Source organism: Macadamia integrifolia, chromosome 5 (genome assembly GCF_013358625.1).
Source record: "Macadamia integrifolia cultivar HAES 741 chromosome 5, SCU_Mint_v3, whole genome shotgun sequence".
NCBI lineage: Eukaryota > Viridiplantae > Streptophyta > Magnoliopsida > Proteales > Proteaceae > Macadamia > Macadamia integrifolia.
In genome coordinates this window covers 46371315-46391878 of record NC_056561.1, presented here as the reverse complement: position 1 = coordinate 46391878, position 20564 = coordinate 46371315, and the positions used below count along the sequence as shown (strand labels likewise).

The 20564-nt window shown below is 40.5% G+C and overlaps 1 protein-coding gene across 1 annotated transcript in view; it reads right to left on the bottom strand.

Moving 5' to 3' along the window:
• Positions 1-3490: 3490 nt before the first annotated feature.
• The window catches only part of LOC122078124, a 49081-nt gene continuing 32007 nt past the window's right edge, over positions 3491-20564 (bottom strand). The window contains exons 8-9 of the mRNA XM_042643986.1: positions 4619-4777; positions 3491-4033 (exon numbers count right to left, since the gene is read on the bottom strand). Coding sequence (XP_042499920.1) covers positions 3935-4033; positions 4619-4777 — 258 coding nt within the window. The 3' untranslated portion in view covers positions 3491-3934. The remainder of the gene's footprint in view (positions 4034-4618; positions 4778-20564) is intronic.

Sequence of the window (20564 nt, the reverse complement as noted above, 5' to 3'; positions counted from 1 at the left end):
ATGCCCCAAACGCATTTAAAATTGAGAATTATATACTTTCAATTTAAATTTAATATAAATTGTCATCCAAGCATCATAGATATTCTAAAATAATGCATAAAGACATAAACATCTATTTCTATCTATTTCTACCATAAAAGTATTCTAAAAACATAGAAATTCAGTTGGTAATATAGAGCATAAGTAGAAATAGATGTACAATCCATGAAATATGTATAAACTTAAGTAGAGAGTACAAATAAACCATATCTATTATGATTAGAATCAGAAATAAGACATAAAGAGAAGATGGGCTCATATAATGGGTTTATTTCATTAAATCCCATAACATGGGCTTTCATAATGGGTTTAGTTTATTAAACCCCTCATATGGTTTTAAGTAGGGTGCCATAAATCCAAAACCCTAAATTACATTATACAAAATAAACCCTTGGGTAAAGTATAACAAATAAGCCCTAATTTACAATTAGAGTTTAAATCTTTTCAATACTTGTGAGTCCCATACAAATAACATAAAGAAGTTTTTTTACAATTGTTCATATAATATTGGTCATGAATCATATGGATTAATATCAAAATTAATACAATTCATCCCATTCAAACCGATCCGATCAATCGGATCATACAAACATAATATGGGTTGAGTACTGTCATGAACAGTAATCGGCACTATTCATGAACAGTGTCATGAACAGTGCCGTAAACAGTATCGGCACTGTTCATGAACAGTGCTATGAACAGTAAACCTAACTTCACCCACATTTATTAACATAAAATTGGTACTATTCATGAACAGTAGTAAATACCATTCATAAACAGTACTCTCCATGTGATTCAAGAATATATTGACGTAACCATACAGCTCTGATACCACTTGAAGGATGTTGTTTCTATTAATAACAACAGATAGGATCTTGCCATACAATCATCGAATCACAAAATTAAACTATAAGGGTCGATGCATACCGTTCACCATCGACTGTGAAGAATTTACCGCCATTATATTCTTCCTGTATCTTTATTCCTGCAATCTCGATCACGAATACAATGGATCTTCTAGGTTTCTCCCACTAGCTCCCTTAATGTTCTCTTGGTGATGAAACCAATAATGAGATTAACGTTAGGGTAGGAGGAGGACCTAGAGTCCTATTATATAAAGTTTTGCACCCTCCCATCAAGGTGTGCAAATAGGGTAGGACTTTATTCCCTAATTTGACGAGGAGTGGGTTTCCTATTTGGAATCCAATTCTATGAAATTAGTATCGGTCAATAACCTAATTGGTATATGGGACAATAATAGAGAATATTCTAGAAAATATTCTTACATCAAATTATTGGACTCGGTTCATTCAGCACCGGTGGTTACGGAGGCATTTTATATTCTCTTCCTTCCCCGTGTACTGCTCCAGCACTTTCAAGAATATATTGAAGACTCGATCGGGTGGCTTCTCAGTGCATCATGTTTCTTATCCAATCTAGTGCTCAGACCCTGTTATGGCATGACCCTTGGCTTGCAAGTGGCCCCCTTGCTTCCCAGGGAGTACACATAGTGGAGGCCCTTGGTCGCAGCTCTTTCGATAAGGTGGATGTTCTATTGAATCCTAATAGGGACTGGGATGTTGACTATGGGGATCCTGCTATTAGAGAGCGTTGGGACGAGATCTCAAGCATTAAGATGCATCGTCGACTGCACCAGGATACAGTGGTTTGGACTCGATCATCTTTCCGTCTTTACTCTTTAAGCTCTGCTGGGATGCAATTCGTGTGCCTGATGTTGTTGTTCCCTGGTCCGAGTTAGTTTGGTTTCCTCATGCACAGCCTCGATTCTCCTTCATTTCTTGGTTAGCCATTCACCGGCGGCTTCACACTCGGAGCAAATTATTATCTTGGTGCGTCATCGATGATGATGCTTGTCCTCTGTGTCACAACTTCCCTGAGAAGCTAGACCATCTCTTTTCCACTGTACCTTTTCCTCATGGATATGGAGTCGAATCTTGGATTTATCTGGCACCAGGCGGAGCGTCCTCAACTCTTGGGAGGAGATTATTGGATGGCTTCACTCTCAGTTTAAGGGGTCATCATTTACTAGTTACGTTCGTCGGTTTGCTTTCACTTTGATGGTTTATCATATTTGGCTAGAGGAACAACAGGGTTTTCAATTTAATAAGCAAGACTTCATCACAGGTTCAACAGATCATTGGGGAGACAAGGGCCCGTTTTTCTATCCTAAATCAGAGGCTGGTAGACAATGACGTTAGTAGGGATTTTTGCCTTCGTTAGCATATTAAGGTTGAATTCTTTAGCGCTAAGAGCACTATTTTAGTGTGGCCTCATCCTCCTCCTTGGGTGGTTGTAAACTGTGACGGTTTGGTGCGTGGGAACCTTGGAGGGTATGATATTGTTGGGCAGAATAGTGATGGTTTCACTATTTTTGCAGTTGCAGGGGCTCTTTATAGTACCTTTGTTCTTCACATGGAACTTCTGGCCGTTAAGGCAGCTCTGGAGAAGGTAGTGTCCATGGGTATTCCTCGTGTGCAGATTCGCTTTGACTCCCAGTTAGCAATTATGATGATCATTGGGCGTTGGCATGTTCCTTGGCATGCGTTGGGCGTCATTGGCGACATTTTTGAGCTCAGTTTACAGATTCCACACTGTCTTCTATCACCGCTTTAGGGAGTTGAATTCTTGTGCTGACTGCCTGGCTGGCTTTCTTCATATGCCCCAGGTAGTCGAGTTTGATGTTGCTAACCTCCCTGGGAAATTGTCCTCTCTTCTTCAGGCTGATAGGTTAGGGAAGAGGATTACCCGTCTGTAATTATCTGTATTGCTCCTTTATTTTCTTAATTATGTATCTCCTTTTTCCCCCAAAAAAAAAAAAAAATCTGCTAAAAGAGGTCAGGGTCAATCAGGTCCAACCCAGACGGCCCAATCAGGGCCAATCATGGTGTGCCTGGATTGGGCTGAGCCCAGCAGGGTTGGGTTGTTTTTAAAAGCTGGACCTGTTACAACCCTAAGTTGAACAATTTTAATCTATTTGTGTGGTCCAGCAATGTAGACAATTGAATTGATCTCTGTGGCTCATCATCTAGCAGTAGATGCTCGCTCTAATAGTAACAGAAGCAGATGCATAGTTCGCTCTAATGTTTTACCTTTACTGTTTTTAATGGTATTCTCTTTTTCTGGAACAAAAAATCCCAAACCTTCAAAGAAAATTCTTGGGTTCTATGCTACATGACTGTTGAAGGAATCTTGGGCAGGCCTCAAAAAGCTATGTGCCTCATGTTCAAAAGATTAATCGTCACGGATCAAGCCAAACAGGTTTTTCCATATGGGCAATGATTTGGCCATTCTAACCAATGATGGGAAATTCTATTGACAAGCTATATGTCAAATTTGTGGAGAGAGTGATAGGGCGGGCACCCCTAGACTCACCTCACTTGTCAAGTTTTTGAACCAAAAAAAATGAGGGAAGAGTATTGTAAGTCCAAACTGAACAAAAACTGAAAAATGCTACTAGATTCCATTACAATAAAATGACTCTTTAAACTTTTTATCCACCTCCTATGCCTATATGGGGAATTGACTATGAGATGTATGAGCTACTCTACACCAAACCATTTCTATCCACAATCAGGGAAGAGCAACAGAAATCCAAACTGAACAAATACTAGAAAATGCTAGTAGATTCCATTACAATAAAATGACATTCTTCACACTAAAAGAACCTGTGGACACTTTTTATCCACTTCCCATGCTTGTATTGGGAGTTGACAAAGAGATGTACGAGGTACTCCACATCAAACCAGTGCTATGCATGTCTACCACATGACGAGAGAGCAGACTTATTTAAGCCAGGCCATATTTTTCCATCGCTACTTTGCCGCTGCTTGAAGAGCTACTTCTATACAGGAAATATCCATCAGATAATGGCATTTCAGTTAAGCTTCTCACCACTTGCAAGGCGGTTTTTTTCTTCCTCAACTTGCTCCAGCAATGCCTCAAGCTCTGCTTCTGTTAGTCCTTCTAACCGTTTCTGCAAAACCAATCTCAATTTTAATGAATTTGTGCAAGTGCAAGATAATCTAAGTATGAAAAAATTATACTCAACAGTATCTATAAAATATGCTATTTAGTTTCTATCCAGTCTAAATGTTTCTAACAGTTTCAAAACCCATTGAACTGATCAATCAACAGCACAGCCTACCAACAGCATAATGATACATGGCCAAACATGCAAACCATGTTTAATTTAAGTCTAATGTAGGCTAAGCAAGAAGAAAAGGATAATACTTATCCAATTAAAGTCATTTAGTTTACTGCATTCATTAAAACTATGATTCAAGTATAAATAGAGCAGGACAAAACTAAAAGGCGTGAGGTCATCCATCAATGGTGAATATCAACCATGGCATATGTGTCCGGTTACCCCCACTGCTTTTCTTAATCAAGGATATTCCACATTTTAAAGCTTTAAGGTTCCAAGAGTAGGAAACACATGATTATAACTTCTTAAAACCTCTTCACATTATTTGGCAAATGAGAAGATTGTACAGTCCGTGAAATGCATTAAATTTTTTCCTGAGGCAGGGAACCAAAACCAAAAATTGATCAAGTGAACCTGCATGACTTTGTTCTCATAATCACGGAGCTGCTGAGCATATGTCATTTCCTTGTTTGAGACTCTAAAAATGTATGTAGAAATCCACCCAATGGTTAGACCCAAGACCAGTACCAGCTGAACAACATTTCCTGCTTGTAAAGGATCAACTCCAACAAACTGCAGAAGGAAGTCAAAGGAGGTTAAAGATTAAGAAAAAACTACCTATTAAGCATCCCCCCCCCCCCCCCACACACACACACCAACCCCTGCCCCAGAATAATAACAATAATAATATAAAAAAGAGAAACAGGCTTGTATATATGGGAAAAAAGACGAAAAAAAAAATAGTTATCCATGTAATGAATGAAGATGATGTTTCAAAAAATCACAAGATACTTCTGAGCCATCCAATTTTATGCCTGTTTTAATCTAAACCGTCCATCCCCACTCAAAGTTGGGAGACTACACAGTAATTGCTAAGAGGACCTATACACATGCATGGACATACATGGGATGTGTACAAATACAAAAGGGGGTATTAGATTGAATTAGATTCTGAAATTTGACATGTGGCTATTCCAGACCATGTCCTCTCTGTCCAATGGTCGGGATGGACGTATCATCTGTCACATGGCAGAATAACTGCCTCGTGACATTTGAAAACATAACAGTCCTTTCTGATAACAATAATCCATCTAATAATAATAATATAGGGTGGTGCATAGAATAGCTGTGTTGGTTTTAAAATTAGACTGTAGCCATGAACCTGATTGTAATATCCCACTTATATGTCATGATTACCATATTATTATAACATGAGACATTACCTATTCTATTATTATTTATATTATTTTATAATAATTTAAATTAATTTATGTTTATTTAATTGGATTAATGTATTTACGTGAATAGTGAAGCATGAGGTGGCATGATTAGTGATAAATTATAATTGGTTAAGGTTAATTATAATTAATTAAAATATGGAGTGATTAGGAATTAATGGGGCTATGGATGGCAGCACCTTATTGGGCCAAGTGAGGCAACATGGCATAGCCACCATGTGCATGCTGAAGTAGGTGGTGGCAAGGTTGGGACAGCACATGGTTACAAGGAGGAGGTGGCCATTGACTTGGTTTAACTAAGCACACTAGTGCATTACATGGTGGCTTTAGAGGCAGCCACCATATGCATGCTTAAGTAGGTGATGGAAAGGTTGGGACAGCCACATGGTTGGAATGTGGTGGCTACAGCTGGATTTGACTCAAGGTAAAGTGTGCTTAGTAATTCAATTAGTTTGAATTAATTAATGAAAGGATGTTTAGTTGATAGAGCAACTAGACAATGGGATTTTTTTAGCATTGTGTCCAACATGTTGAACACTAGATTCTAGGGCTTACCATGCCTATTTCATGTTATATCAACATGTTTTCTTTTAATTCAGTAATATACTAACCATGCAGAGCAGCTAGATACATGTACATGGATTTCATCCCTCTCTCTTTTACGTATTTTGGCCATGTTTTCCTTTCAATGTGTGTGACGGCCACGTTTGCATGATTAAACCTAGCCGGCTCTTTCGATAATGTGTGTTACCTAGGGTTGAAGTCCGGTTTTACCAGGTAGACCGAGGTGCCTAACACCTTCCTCTAACTACAACCTGACATGAACCCTAACACGTGAGTAGACAGTTCGGAAGGGGTCGTTTGCATTTCTATTTCAATTTCAATTAGCAATGGGTCCCAGACCCTAATCTAAGTGGTGATTCCTAGTTATAGAGCCTGATGGACTCACACCACTATTTTCACGAGGAGGTCTGCAAAACCACGCAGGTCCTCACACATGGATATACACTGGAGGGTATGACATTAGATCAAAAGGTAAATGATTGAATTTGAGGCTGAAACTTCACTCATGGCCAAGCTAGGCAATTCCCTAAATATCTAATGGTGTGATTTTCCATATAGTTCTTCCATGTGGCAGAATCAGGACATAATTGTATGATTAAGCCTTGTACAATATAAGCATGCCTGTCAATACTTGATTATATGTTAAATTTTCCATGCATAAATCATTTTATAGCATCATCTATCTATCTATTTTTGTAAATCTAATTGTAACAATACTCAACTATACCATTTTCCAATTAAATGTGATCAGCTACATGGATCATGTTCCATGTTCTATTTAAAGTTATGTTTGTTGTTGAAACAATGGCCGTTCATATAATTCCCACTTATTCCTAAGTAAGTTTCAGTCTACCCCTCAGTCTTCTAATTCCTTTAATCCATGTAAAGTCACTCCTTTGCAATTCATTTGACAGCTTACGATACAAACATAGTTGTCACAGCGTCAAATCGATCCTAGGCGGTGGAGGGGTGGCTAATCGATTTGGCGATGAATCGCCCATTATGGCGTTGCCATGGCAGTCAAATTGCCCATGTGTCATTTTTTATTTTCCCTATTTTCAAAAGCTATTTAGTATGCTATTTTTTTATTTCCCCTATTTTCTAAAGTTATTTAGCATGCTATAAACCTACAATATATACCCTATAACATATAAAATCAATATTAAGCAACATCAAATCATCAAAAATCAACATAGCCCTATCAAAATCACCCTGTATTTTATAAAAAATTGACCGCTTAGTGAATCAGGCGTGACCTGACGTCCATGGCGGTGCCATAGCGACGCCTATCAGCCAATGGCGACCGCCATTTGTGAGTGACATAAATCGTAGCACTGCCATGAACTTCTTTTTCCTCCAGGACGCCAAATCGCCGCCTTGGCGATGCCATGAAAATTATCGCTACAAATGCTAGATCACTGTTTGTTACCGTTTAGCCTAAAAGCTTGAACTAGTACGTAAGGGCAATGTAAATTTATACACCAACACCCCCCGACATGTCCAGGCCTGTCATTGCTTGATCCTTGCATGTGACACACCGCATGCTCCACATGGCACCAAGGAAGAATTGTCGAAATATCCCATTGCACTTACCTCCCTGCTCTGATACCATGTTCGCTACCGCTTAGCTTAAAATCTCGAACTGTTAAGTAAGGACAATATAAATGTATACACTAACAATCACATCAAACGTCATCTCTTTCAGCTTAGCTTATAATCAAAGCCACTCCTAAACCATTTCGATTTAATTTTTATTTTAATTTTTCTAGTTTTTCCATGCATCCAACTCAACACCCTCATCTCAGGCACACTTATTTTTGTTCATATGTTGTTTCTTTGTTGCCCATCATTTAGCTCCACTCATTATTAGTCTTGATTTATCTTATGCAAATTTAAGTTTAAGTTGGATATGTCAAATCACAAGGCACTCCAAGCACCTCTCCACTTCGTCCACCCTGCTCTAATTCTATGAGCAATAATGTTTCCTCAATGTCTCCTTCATTTATGTTGACCCTAAATAGTGGAAACCATAATTCTAAGGTCTCCCTACCATCTATCCTAACCACTTCACTCGCCCCTATATTTACAAAAGTTACACTCCATAACACATTTTTCCATGATTAGTTTGTGGCATATACCCTTCTTTTATGTTTCAGCAATCAATACTCTCAACTTTTATTTTTTTTAGATGAATAATTTAATTAAATACAAAAGGGGGAAAAAAGTGGGGTGGGAGGGATATACAATGTCGAAAGGTAGGGGAAGAGGAAGACATCCCTACAAGGTGGGGGGATGGGGAGTCAAAATATACAGAGGTAAACCCAGGAGACAACAAAAGTCTATTGGGGAGTCAATAATTGGACTATCGGGGGAGGGAACCAAGTTTGGAGGAGACGTCAAAGTAGATGGCCTTCCAAATTTATCGAAAGATCTAGAGTTGGAGGTCCATCTACAAAGGTTGCATTCCATCCAGCTATGGTTAATAGTTGCTCCTAAGGCAAGCTTCTCAGCAATTTCATAAATAGATCTACCAGAAAATGTCATGTCGATCTAAATCCATTCTCTCTTAAGGGAGAGGTGCCTTCTCCGAGCAGGCCAGCATTTGGCGAGGACAACCTTCCGGAGTATGAAGAGCACGATCAGGATTGTGAGTGATGACTGTGCTTATGGAGCACCTTGAGGATGATCAGGATCATTTTCATTTTGATTCTTTTGTGTAGATATAATGTAATACAGTGGATGGATATGTATGATATATCATAGCAGTTGTACAAACTTTTTTGTATATTTAATTACATATCAATAGATGATCACCGTATGTTTTTGTATATACAATCTTATATGTCTTAATGGATTTTAGTTAATTTCATATAATTGTGGTGTTAAAGTACTACATCATTGATCTTGGAAAGATTGATTGGACATAGAGGTATGTTCAAGTCACATGCCTTGGACCCCAAATATCACAATGTATCAATGAAAAAGAAGTGGCATTCTTATTTCCAGAAACAGAATAAGTGATTCGAGTTTGTTTGGCTAATGATACAATTTTTAAAGGAAAAGCCTAGCTAAAGTTCTTAAAGGAAGATGTCCCAACTGACGATGCCACTGTAGTATTTCAGAGACGAGAGGTGACGTAGAAGATGTCTCAAGAGTATGACCAGAGACCGACGCCGAGTCATCATCAAGCAAATATAGACCACCACGTACCCTAACAGAGCCAATCGTTGCCCCTGTCACCAAATCCTGAAAAACATAAGACAGGAAAAAGGTGACTTGTAATTAACACTGGAGGTAAGACAACTAATGGACAACAAGTTAGTAGGAAAAGAGGGAACATGCAAGATAGTAGAAAGAGATAAAGGAGTACAACTAACGGAGCCCTTTCCAAAAGTAGTGGAATAAGTCCCGTTATCCAACTTGACCTTACCATTACCAAGACTGGTAGTGCATTGGGAGAAAAGAGACAAGCAACCTGTCATATGATTGGAAGCCCCAGAGTCTATAATCCAGGGGGTAGAAGGGACAGACACAGTATGGACACAAAAAGGGATACCTGACCCAGAAAGGGGTGGAAAGAGTAAAGCTCCCAGTGGTTGATGCAAGAGAGTCTGGATGTGTTAGAAGGCGCCGGATGGCAGTGAGCTCATTAGAATAGCGAGGCTGCAGAGATGCTAGGAGCAAAGTCAGAGTCAGGGATTGACCAGGAGTACCGGCATGACACTTCCCGCGCTGAGGGATTGATGGCAGGGACAAATACAGATTTCTTAGTGGGAGTGACAATAGGCTATGGAAGTATAGTGGTGCGACAACTATCCACAAGTTGGATCACAACATAGGCTTGATCCAAGGTAGGAAAGGGAACACGACTCAGAACCTGGGACCATAGCTAATCAAACTCCACATTCAGACCTACCAGACAATCATAGACTCGGATCTTATCCTCTCATTTCTGAAAACTGGTGACATCTACAAGGATAGGAGTATACTCCTCTTAGAAGTCTAGCTCAACCCACAATGTGCGCAGTTTATAGTAGTATTGTGATAGAGTGAGCCCTCTCTGCCTCAGGTCATGATCTTTCTGGCGTAGCTCAAAGACCTTAGCATCATTCCCAGACCTTACTTCCAGATCTTCGCAATAGAGTCTGAAAGGAGATAGCCACATGAAGTTGTGGTTGTATGGAGTTGACAAGGAAGGGCATAACCAGAGATTTGGCACACTCCCACATGTCTCAGGACCAGTGGTCGGACACTTCGTGGTTCCAATAAGGTACTCATAATAGCTACGGGACTTGATGGAGATGTAGATCGACCGTGATGACATAAGGTAGTTTGCGCCATTAAGTTTGATTGCACAAAGAGGAAAGGTGGGAAGAGCTGGTAGACATGGTTGAAACTTAAGGGAGCTATGCTAATGGGAGAAGCACCGACTGGAGGTAGAAGAACAAAAAACCACCAAAAAGTAGGAAAAAGGATTAAAACCCCCAAAATTGATAAAGGGTGACAACACTGACAAATCGATTTTGGAGATAGCGCTTGAACAGAAACCCGGGACGGTAAAGTGGTAGCACATACCACTATAAGGATAAGGAGCACCAATCTCAACAAACATCAAGCCAATCAGAGCATCGAGCAGGGAAAAAGTACCTCGACAAGGAAAATTCGATTTCAGGGGAAAAAAGCCTAAAAAAAGATGGGAAGGAGCTACGTCTCTCAGATGATTGTAGAAGTGAGTCTGAGAGCCTAGGGGAGAAGGGAGATGGAGGCTAGTGGTTCACTTGGTGGTTTAAAGGACTACCACTGAGAGAGGAGTAGAAAAAAGTGATAGCGCGGGCACAAATGGAGGGAGGCATTCGGAGAGAGAAAAAGAGAGAAAAGGGAGAAGAGATGGAGAGAGAGGAGGAACCTTTAAGGTTTTGGATCCAAAAGCTCTGATACCATGTTGGATGAGGTAATGATCTATGTCAAATATAACACCAGCCCTCTTTAATTATAATAACAGAGAGAAAGTTCTAGAATACTACAAGAACCATTAAACCCCTTAATGACCTAAGGACCCCTTTTGATTTTGAAACTTTCCTTATAACCCATTATTACAAACAAGAAAACACTACGGGGGTAGCCGGAACTATAGCCTCATGGCGGTCCCCTCCCCCTCTTATAATCCCTCTGTTACTACTAGGCCTAGATCTATTGGTCCACAAGATGTTCTCCGCTGGTTTCAATAGGTTCTCCTTGCTTTCGTGTTTTGGTTCTAACGATGAGGTTGAGTCCTTGTCCCCTCGATCATTGGCCCAAAGATCTCCTCACAACTACTTTTGGTGTGCCCACTGCAGATATCCCGAACCGTCTCGATCAATAACTTGTCTATCCTACCTCAAGTTCTTACTAGGTTGGCAACCACCACCCTTTCGCCTCTCCCTCCTCTGAAACCCTTCCTACCTCTTTGCTTCCTCCCCTGCTCCCTCTAACTTTTGAGAGATCTCGTCTCCAAATCTCCTAACTCCTTTTTTTAACCTAAATCCCGTTCTTATTTCTTATTCTGACCTCCCTAACCAGACATATCTGGTTCGGCTAGACCTTATCCAACCTTCTCAGCTGCCCCATCACTCCTTGTCGGCTCAACCAACTACCGACTCTATTAACCCTACCAAATCGGGTACCTCTTAAACCGATCTCCTACCCATCCACTTGCCTTGACCGTCATCTCAACCGCCTCATCTCTCCTTTTCGGGTACCACTTTTAACCTGAAAACCCCTCCTTCCTTACTCGCTTCTCTCCACGACACCTCTCCGTCTATTCACAAATTATCATCCCCAAATGTTCCGTCCTTTCCTTTCCCTACTTGCCTCTTTAGCGAAGACCCTGCTTGCCTCCCCTAGGTACAACTCTCGCTAGCCTATCCCTTCTATTGCTGTTGGCAACCCTACTGCTGATCATGTTTTGGAAGGCACTACTTCAATTCTTTGGTTTGCGTAAGTCCCTCCTACGCCCTCATTGATGTCTCACACCTTCTGCTCCCATGGCCCATATTCCAATTGGCTCCTTTGCCCAGGCCTTCCGCCTAGTCGCTTGCCCATTATTTAGACTCTTGTGACACCTTAGGAAGGTGTTGCTTTGTTAAAGGTGGTGTGCTAGGTCACCAATGGTAGCCTTCTTTTTAAATTGTTAGAAGACTATCGTGATAAGGAAGGAGGAGTCCTGCAGGTTGCGCAGACTCCTGCCTCCTCCCTTGTTAGTTTAGGAAACTAATAAGGAAAGCCTTAGTTCAACTAGGACTGATGTTAGTGGTGTTAATCTAGAAGTTAGTTATCCTAGTCAAACTAGGATTAGTTGGCTAATTAGTTTTCTATTATGTCTTTATGTTTCTAGTCCTACTAGGACTGCTGTCCTATTTATAGTTTATTTTGTAATAGATATTGTTATATAATGAGAAGAAGAGGGCAAACCAATACACGAATGAGTCTCCCTTTCCCAAAGTTGTGACTCTCTCTCTCTCTCTCTCTTCTCTTCTTTCTTATTTACATGGTATCAGAGCATGGTATGATCTCTGAATAATTAAGAATCTACTCAGATTACTATTAAGAGTGATCACTGGTTGGAACCTTCTGGTTTAAAGGCTGGACTATACACTCTTGGAGAAATCGATTGGTGTTTTCAGGGTTTTGGCTACCTGCCAGAATCGGTTTTTCCCATATCTTCCAGGTGTGATCTCTGTTTGCAAATTCCTTTTAAGGTTTTCTTTATCATCATATCAAGAACATCTAGTACAAATTTCAGCATCATTGGAGCAGTTTACACCCAACCGCAGGTATTCTCTCCGATCCCTAGCCGCAGGGTTATTTTATCCCTAAATAGTCGGTTTTTGGTTGACAATTTTGGGACTATTTTGCTTTTATCCTTGTGGGGTTATTACTGGGTCTGTTTCTTAAGTATCTTTAATTGTAATTCCCCAATGGGTGGTGTCCCAAAACTTAACAACCTCCACTGGTGAAATTATGAGTCGATTCCCTTTTGGTTTTTGATTTTATTGACATCTATTTAGAGGTTTGGTTTGTTATCTTATTTTGATTGGTCAATTATATAAGATCAATCAATTGTGTGGTGTAACAAGGAGGTTAGACCACTTTTCTAGTTTACAATTTTGTGCATTGTTGTGCACTAATGGCTGACAAGGAAAGAATGTTGTCACTGAGGTGATATCCTCATAATCACATAAGATCACAGAAAAGAAGCTTGCAGGAGCTGCCAATTTTCAATAGTGGAAGAAAATTGTTCAGCATGTTTTAACTAGTCGAGATCAATAGGATCACCTAATAAAGGAGAAACCTGTTAATGACACTACATGAGATATGGTTGATGCACGTATTTTCAGACAGCTATTGAACTTAATGGATAACTCCATAGTTGATATTGTCACTCACATCAATACTGTGAATGAGCTATAGGCCTATTTGAATGTTCTGTATTCTAGACAGAATAACCTCTCTCACATCTATGAGCTGTCTCAGGAATTTTATCGGACTGATAGGAAGGGTTGGCCTCTAACTCAGTACTTTGCTGATTTTAAGAGGATGTATGAAGGGCTGAATTCTCTAATCCCTATTAGCAGTGATGTGAAGGAGATGCAAAACCAGCATGAGCAACTTGCAGTTATGGGCTTTTTGGGAGGTCTTGGAACTGAATATGACTCTGTTCGTTCTCAGATTCTTAGAGGTGACAAGGTGGCATCACTTGCAGATACCTTTTCTCGAGTCTTATGAGAATCTAGAGAGAATTCTCATGATTCCACTCTAGTGGAAAACTATGCACTTGCAGCACAGTAATAATCGTGGAGCTTCATGTGGTACAGGTAATGGTGGTAATAAGGGACAAGTTACTGGGAACTCCTCAGATAGTTCAGGGGCAGTGCGCATATGCCACCATTATGGTAAACCAGGACACGTCCAACACTTCTGTTGGAAACTTCATGGAAAACCTCCTCAAAAGCAGTTTGCCAACTCAGCTACAGTTGATAAACCTTCTCAGCCTGGACAATCTGAGGGTAAGATGGTCAAAATGACCGATGAAGAATTTGCACGATACAATCAGTTTCAGATTCAAGCACCTCCACCTTTCACTGCTACTCTTGTTCAGACAAGTAATACCATTTTATGTCTCTCCTCTTCTTCTCGCCCCTGGACAATCGATTCAGGTGCATCGGATCACATGTCTGGTATTTAGGTATATTTTCTTCTTTTAAGAAATCCTCTTCTACTGTCACATTGGCCAATGGCTCAATTGCTAAAGTCAATGGTATCGGCACTGTTTGTCTTAATTCCTCCTTATCGTTATCATCTGTTCTTTATTTGCCACAATTACAGTTCAACCTAAGCAAGTTCACACAAGCTTACCATTGTTCTATAACCTTTTTCTCCGACTCATGTGTTTTTTAGGATCTTACGATAAAGAAGATGCTTGGTAGAGGTCGTAGGGTTGAGGGACTGTATCTTTTTTAAGACAATTCACCTTCCATAACCTGTTCGGGTACTCTGACTCCTCATCAGGTTCACTTCCGGTTGGGCCATCCGGCTTTACAAATTTTCCAGAAACTTGATCTTAGTTTTAATTTTCTTTCTAGTTTAGAATGTGTCATGTCAGTTTGGAAAACTCCATCGTGTCAGTTATTCCCCTTGGGTCAATAAACGGTCTGTATCTCCTTTTGGTTCATTCGGATGTATGGGGCTCTTGTCCTGTAACGTCCAAGTTAGGTTTTAAGTATTTCGTTACCTTTGTTGATGACTATTCCAGGACGACCTGAATTTATTTAATGAGAAATCATTCTAAATTATTTGCTATCTTTTGTGCATTTATTACTGAAATTTAAAATCAATTTAATATGACTATCAAAATTCTACGAAGTGATAATGCCAAAGAGTATTTTTTTGGTCCATTTTCTCAGTTTATGGCTGGTTGTGGCATGATACACCAATCTTCTTGTTCAAACACTCCTCAACAAATGGAGTGGCTGAAAGAAAGAATCGTAATTTGATGGAGGTTGCTTGGTCACTTATGTTTGAAATGAAGGTAGCCAAATACTTTTGGGCTGATGCAGTTCTCACTGCTTGTTATCTTATTAATTGTATGCCTTCCTCTGTTTTGTGTGGTGGTATTCCCCATTCTTTATTATTTCCTTCTAACCCACTTTTTATTCTTCCCTCTCACGTATTTGGTTATGTTTGCTTTATTCGTGATCATCATCCAGGTTTATCAAAGTTGGATCCTCAAGCTATTAAGTGTCTCTTTTTGGGTTACTCATGTACCCAAAAGGGATACCGGTGTTATTCCCTTGTTCTTTAAAGATACTTTGTTACTGCCAATGTGTCCTTTGAGTCCACACCCTACCCAAACAAGTCATTTGTTTTGTCTGAGTTGGATGATGATCTTCTTCCACTTTATGTTATCCATCATTCTAATCCACAGGTTGCCACAAAGGAAGAGCTGCCACCACCACCAGTTGCTTCACAGGTTTATACTTGTCGTGTTCGGGAAGCATCAGCACCCCCTCTCCCTGCGGAACCTACCTTATCATCTTCTATTCCTCTTTCTGATTTAGATCTTCCTATTACACAACATAAGGGTGTTACGAGTTGTACCCAACATCCTATTGCTGACTTTGTTTCTTATTCTAGCTTATCGTCTGCTTTTCATTCCTGTCTTTCCACTATTTCTTGTCATCCTGTTCCTAAGAATCTTGCAGAGGCATTATCTAGTCCTGGCTGAAGGACAGCTATGAAAGACGAACTGCTTGCCTTGGAAGAAAACCAAACAAGGGATCTTGTATCGTTGCCCCCGGCAAGAAGGCTATTGGTTGTCGTTGGGTTTATGTGGTTAAAGTTAACCCTGATGGCTCTCTTGCTCGTTTGAAGGCTCGCCTGGTCGCAAAGGGGTACGCCCAGGTTTATGGCATTGATTATCTGGATACCTTCTCCCCTGTTGCCAAACTGGCCTCTGTTCATGTTTTGATTTCTCTTGTGGCTTCATCTCATTGGCCATTATTTCAGCTTGATGTGAAGAATGCTTTTCTTCATGGTGATTTGTATGAGGTGTATATGGAGCAACCTCCGGGGTTTGTTGCTCAGGGGGAGTGTGGAAAGGTGTGCAAGCTCAAAAAGTTCTTGTATGGGCTGAAACAATCTCCTCGGGTGTGGTTTGGTAGGTTCACTAATGTGGTTTGTGGATTTGGACTGTCAAGGTGTGACAGTGATCATTCTGTGTTCTATCGGAAGTTTGATGCAGGGAGGATATTTCTGGATGTATAAGTTGATGACCTTGTCATACCGGAGATGATGTTGAAGGAATCCAAAGTTTGAAAGCATATTTGCAGCAACACTTTCAAACTAAGGATCTAGGACAATTAAAGTACTTCCTGGGAATTGAAGTTGCTCAGTCAAGGAAGGGAATTTCTTTGTCTCAGAGAAAGTACATTTTGAACATACTTTCAGAAACAGGTATGCTAGGAATGAAACCCATTGACACTCCAATGGATCCAAATGTGAAACTTATGCCTGAAAGAGGTGATGTGTTAGAAGATCCTGAGAAAAACAGAAGACTGGTGGGAAAACTGAATTATTTGACTGTGACCAAGGATTAAAGTATCGGTATCGATCGCCGCATCGGTCGGCCAAAATTAAGATACGTATCGGAGGGTATCATATCGTATCAGATACGCTAAGATACGCTAAAGATACACACACAAATGGATATGAAACAATTTTTTAAACACTTTTGCATAAGGAATTTGTTAAAACAAGCTATTGATAACATGTATTATGCATAAACACTAAATTGAGGATATCACACTAAGAATTCAAGGTTTGTAGTTGTCCCATAAATGTAAAATCCTTATTCCCAACCTTGATTTCCACTTTAGTTAGAGAGAAATATGGCTGCTAGCAACTTTGGAACAAAAACCCCTCAAAAAATCGTGTTTTTCTGAAAAATTATCCATTTTGGCCATTATATGACCGTCGCACACTATATCGGTATATACCGATACTCACCGATACGTACCGATACTCATCGATACATACCGAAACGTATATTTCACCTTGATTTTATATTTTCCATAAAGTCGTATCGGTGCATATCGTATAGATGTGCATATCAGTATGTATCGTAGGATATAAATCGCTACGAAAGGATTTTAAAAATTCCATGTATCGTATCGGTCAGCTAAATTTAAGATACGTATCGGAGGGTATCGTATCGGCATCGAGATACTTTAAACCATGACTGTGACTCGACCTGACATTGCCTTCCCTGTCAGTGTTGTGAGTCAGTTTCTTTCGTCTTCACGAACTTCACATTGGGATGCGGTTGTTTGTTTTCTGAGGAATCTTAAGAAAGCTCCAAGACGTGGTCTGTTGTACTCAGATCATGGACATAACCGTATTAAAGGATTTTGTGATGTTGATTGGGCTGGTTCTCCTATTGATAGGAGGTCAACTACAAAATATTGTACTTTTGTTGGTGGAAATCTTGTGTCTTGGAAGAGCAAGAAACAAGCTGTTGTGGAAAGGTCTAGCGCTGAGTCTGAGTATCGTGCCATGGCTCATGTTACTTGTGAGTTGATGTGGGTAAAATAGCTTTTGACGGAACTTGGATTTAAATGCACTTCCTCTATACAGTTGTGGTGTGATAACCAAGCTATTATTCATATTGCATCTAATCCAATGTTCCATGAGAGGACAAAACCTATTGAAATTGACTGTCACTTTGTTCGTGAAAAACTACGAGGAGTTATTTCTACAAGTCATGTTCGTACAGGAGAACTTGCAGATGTTTTTATTGCGTCCTTGGGGGGGTGGTAGAGTAGACTATATTTGCAACAAGCTGGGCATGATTAACATCTATGCTCCAACTTGAGGGGGAGTGTTAGAAGACTATCGTGAGAAGGAAGGAGGAGTCATGCAGGTTGCACGGACTCCTGCCTCCTCCCTTGTTGGTTTCCTAAACTAATAAGGAAAGTCCTAGTTCGACTAGGATTGATGTTAGTGGTGTTAATCTAGAAGTTAGTTATCCTAGTCAAACTAGGAGAGTCAGAGTCCAACTACGATTAGTTGGCTAATTAGTTTTCTATTATGTCTTTATGTTTCTAGTCCTACTAGGACTGCTGTCCTATTCATAGTTTATTTTGTAATAGATATTGCTATACAATGAGAAGAAGAGGGCAGCCTGATACACACGATTGAGTCTTCCTTTCCCAAAGTCGTGACTCTCTCTCTCTCACTTTCCTCTTCTTTCTTATTTTACATGAATCTCTAAGTGTAAGTGATCTGATGGAGGCACTGCAGAAGGGTATGGTAGGTCACAATGGTAGCCTTTTTCTTGGATCTCTGAGTGTAAGTGATCACATCCTTTACACGCTTAAAAGGTGGCTTCCCCTGAACCGATGTCTCCCCCTGAATTAGAGATATATCAATGATTAACAGAAGCTCTTCCTTAAGACTCTTTCCTTGAAGAGTTGAAGTAAAATATGCCTCAAATTTATGGAAGGTGACATCCATAGTTACTGTTGACATGACCATAGTTAGTTTTACTATTTACCTTGGTTATTTACTATTTACCATAGTTATTGTAGATAGGGACACTTAGTCAGCGATACCCTAATTTCCTTATTTGGTTGTAACCTCTTCTTATAAATAAGAATTAACTCTGTCATTACTCACAAGTCAAATTATTCTCAAACCTCTGGTTCTCAACTTGGTAACAAAGCAAAAAAATCCTAAATTCCATTTTTGTTTTGGTTCTCTTCTCCATCCTTGGGGGCCCTCGCCTCCTAATTTAGCATGTAAACTAAACCACCACCCCTCCTCACTGTGCTTCCCTCTGCCACTACGCCTCTTCTCGCACTGCCTCCGCTGTTGCACCACCGATGCCTCTGCTGTGCCTCTCCCTGCACCTGCTGCCTCCGCTGCTGTGCCTCCTCGTGCCGTCGCTCCTTTGCTACCGCGCCTCACACTGCCTCCGCTGCCTCTCCTCTTCATGCTACCGTCACTGCCTACGCCTCATTATGCTGCTGCTGCTGGTCCTTGCCTCTTCTCCCCATGACCCTTCTGGTTGTCGTGCCTCAGCATAGGTGTCACCACCACCTGTGTTGCTGGCTCTTTTCCTCCACTTGTCTCTCCTTTTTGAGCCATAGCTACTACTGATGATGCCAATAGTGGTCTCCTCCGGAAAGCAAGATGGTCATCGTCCAGGAAGCTAGCACTCTCTCCATCCTTGACCAATCAAGCTTAATGGTCAGAACTATCTCATGTGGTCTCGTGCTTGCCTGCTTACCATTTGTGAGAACAATTTCTTCTGCTTTCTCAATAGGAAACCCACAGATCCTGTCACTGCTAGCACCTAGTTAGCCAATAATGTCCTTGTCATGTCCTTTTTGCTCAACTCCATATATCCTACTGACAGCCTAACTTTGTTTTTCTCAACTCTGCTAAGGAATTATGGGATGCAGTACATCAGAACTATTCTCAGGGAGGGAACTATGCTCAGATTTATAAGATTTTCCATATTGTTTGTTCCACTACCCAAAAGGAACTATCCCTTACTGCTTATTACTGCACCTTACACACCCAATGGCAACAACTGGATTTCTATCATCCAATCCCTATGGTTTGCCCTGCTAATGCTGATGCCTTCCAAAAGGAGAGAGAGATGGAAAGGGTGTATAACTTTTTGAAGGGTTTGAACCCTAAGTATGATCACGTAAGGGTGCGAATACTGGGCCGTGACACTTTTCCAACTCTCCTATAGGCATATAACATTGTTCAGTCTGCGGATCATTGTTGTTCTATTATAATTCCCCCCAAAGTTTATGTTCGTTCTGCATTACTGGCTACTCTAGCTACTGAGGACTCATTTAAAGGGCCTACCACTCCTCGTGAGACTATTCAGTGTGATTATTTTGCAATCATCCTCGCCACACTAGGGAGACTTGTTGGAAGCTCCATGGTTGTTCCAAGGCTCCTAGGCCCATCTATCCAAAACTGTTGACAGTAACCTTACTATTACACCGTTATATCTGGATCAAATGGCTGCTCTTAAGTAACTAATGACATAGTTGGGCACCACTCCTATCCCCTCTCCTGTGTCCAATCTTGCTCAATAAGCTATGTTCCTTGGTTCTTCCTCTACTTCTCCCTTGTAGCTACTTGATTCAGGTACTACTGATCACATAACAAGTAATTCTGAGGTCTTCCATGCTTACAATCCTTGCTCTGGTTGGGATAATGTAAGTGTTGTTGATGGTTCCTTGTCCCCTATCTCTGGTAAAGGTTTTGTGTCTTGTTCTCCCATTCTCTCTCTTCCTTCTGTTCTACATGTTCCTCAACTACGTCCTAATTTTCTTTCCATTTACTATTTGGCTATGGAGTTGAATTGTTTAGTTCACTTTTTCTCTACCCATTATCTTTTTTAGGATGTGCTGACAGGTGCAATGATTGGGTATGGTCAGGTCTGTGACGGGCTCTACTATTTGGATTCTCCGTCGGTTGTGCCTCCACCTATCACAACA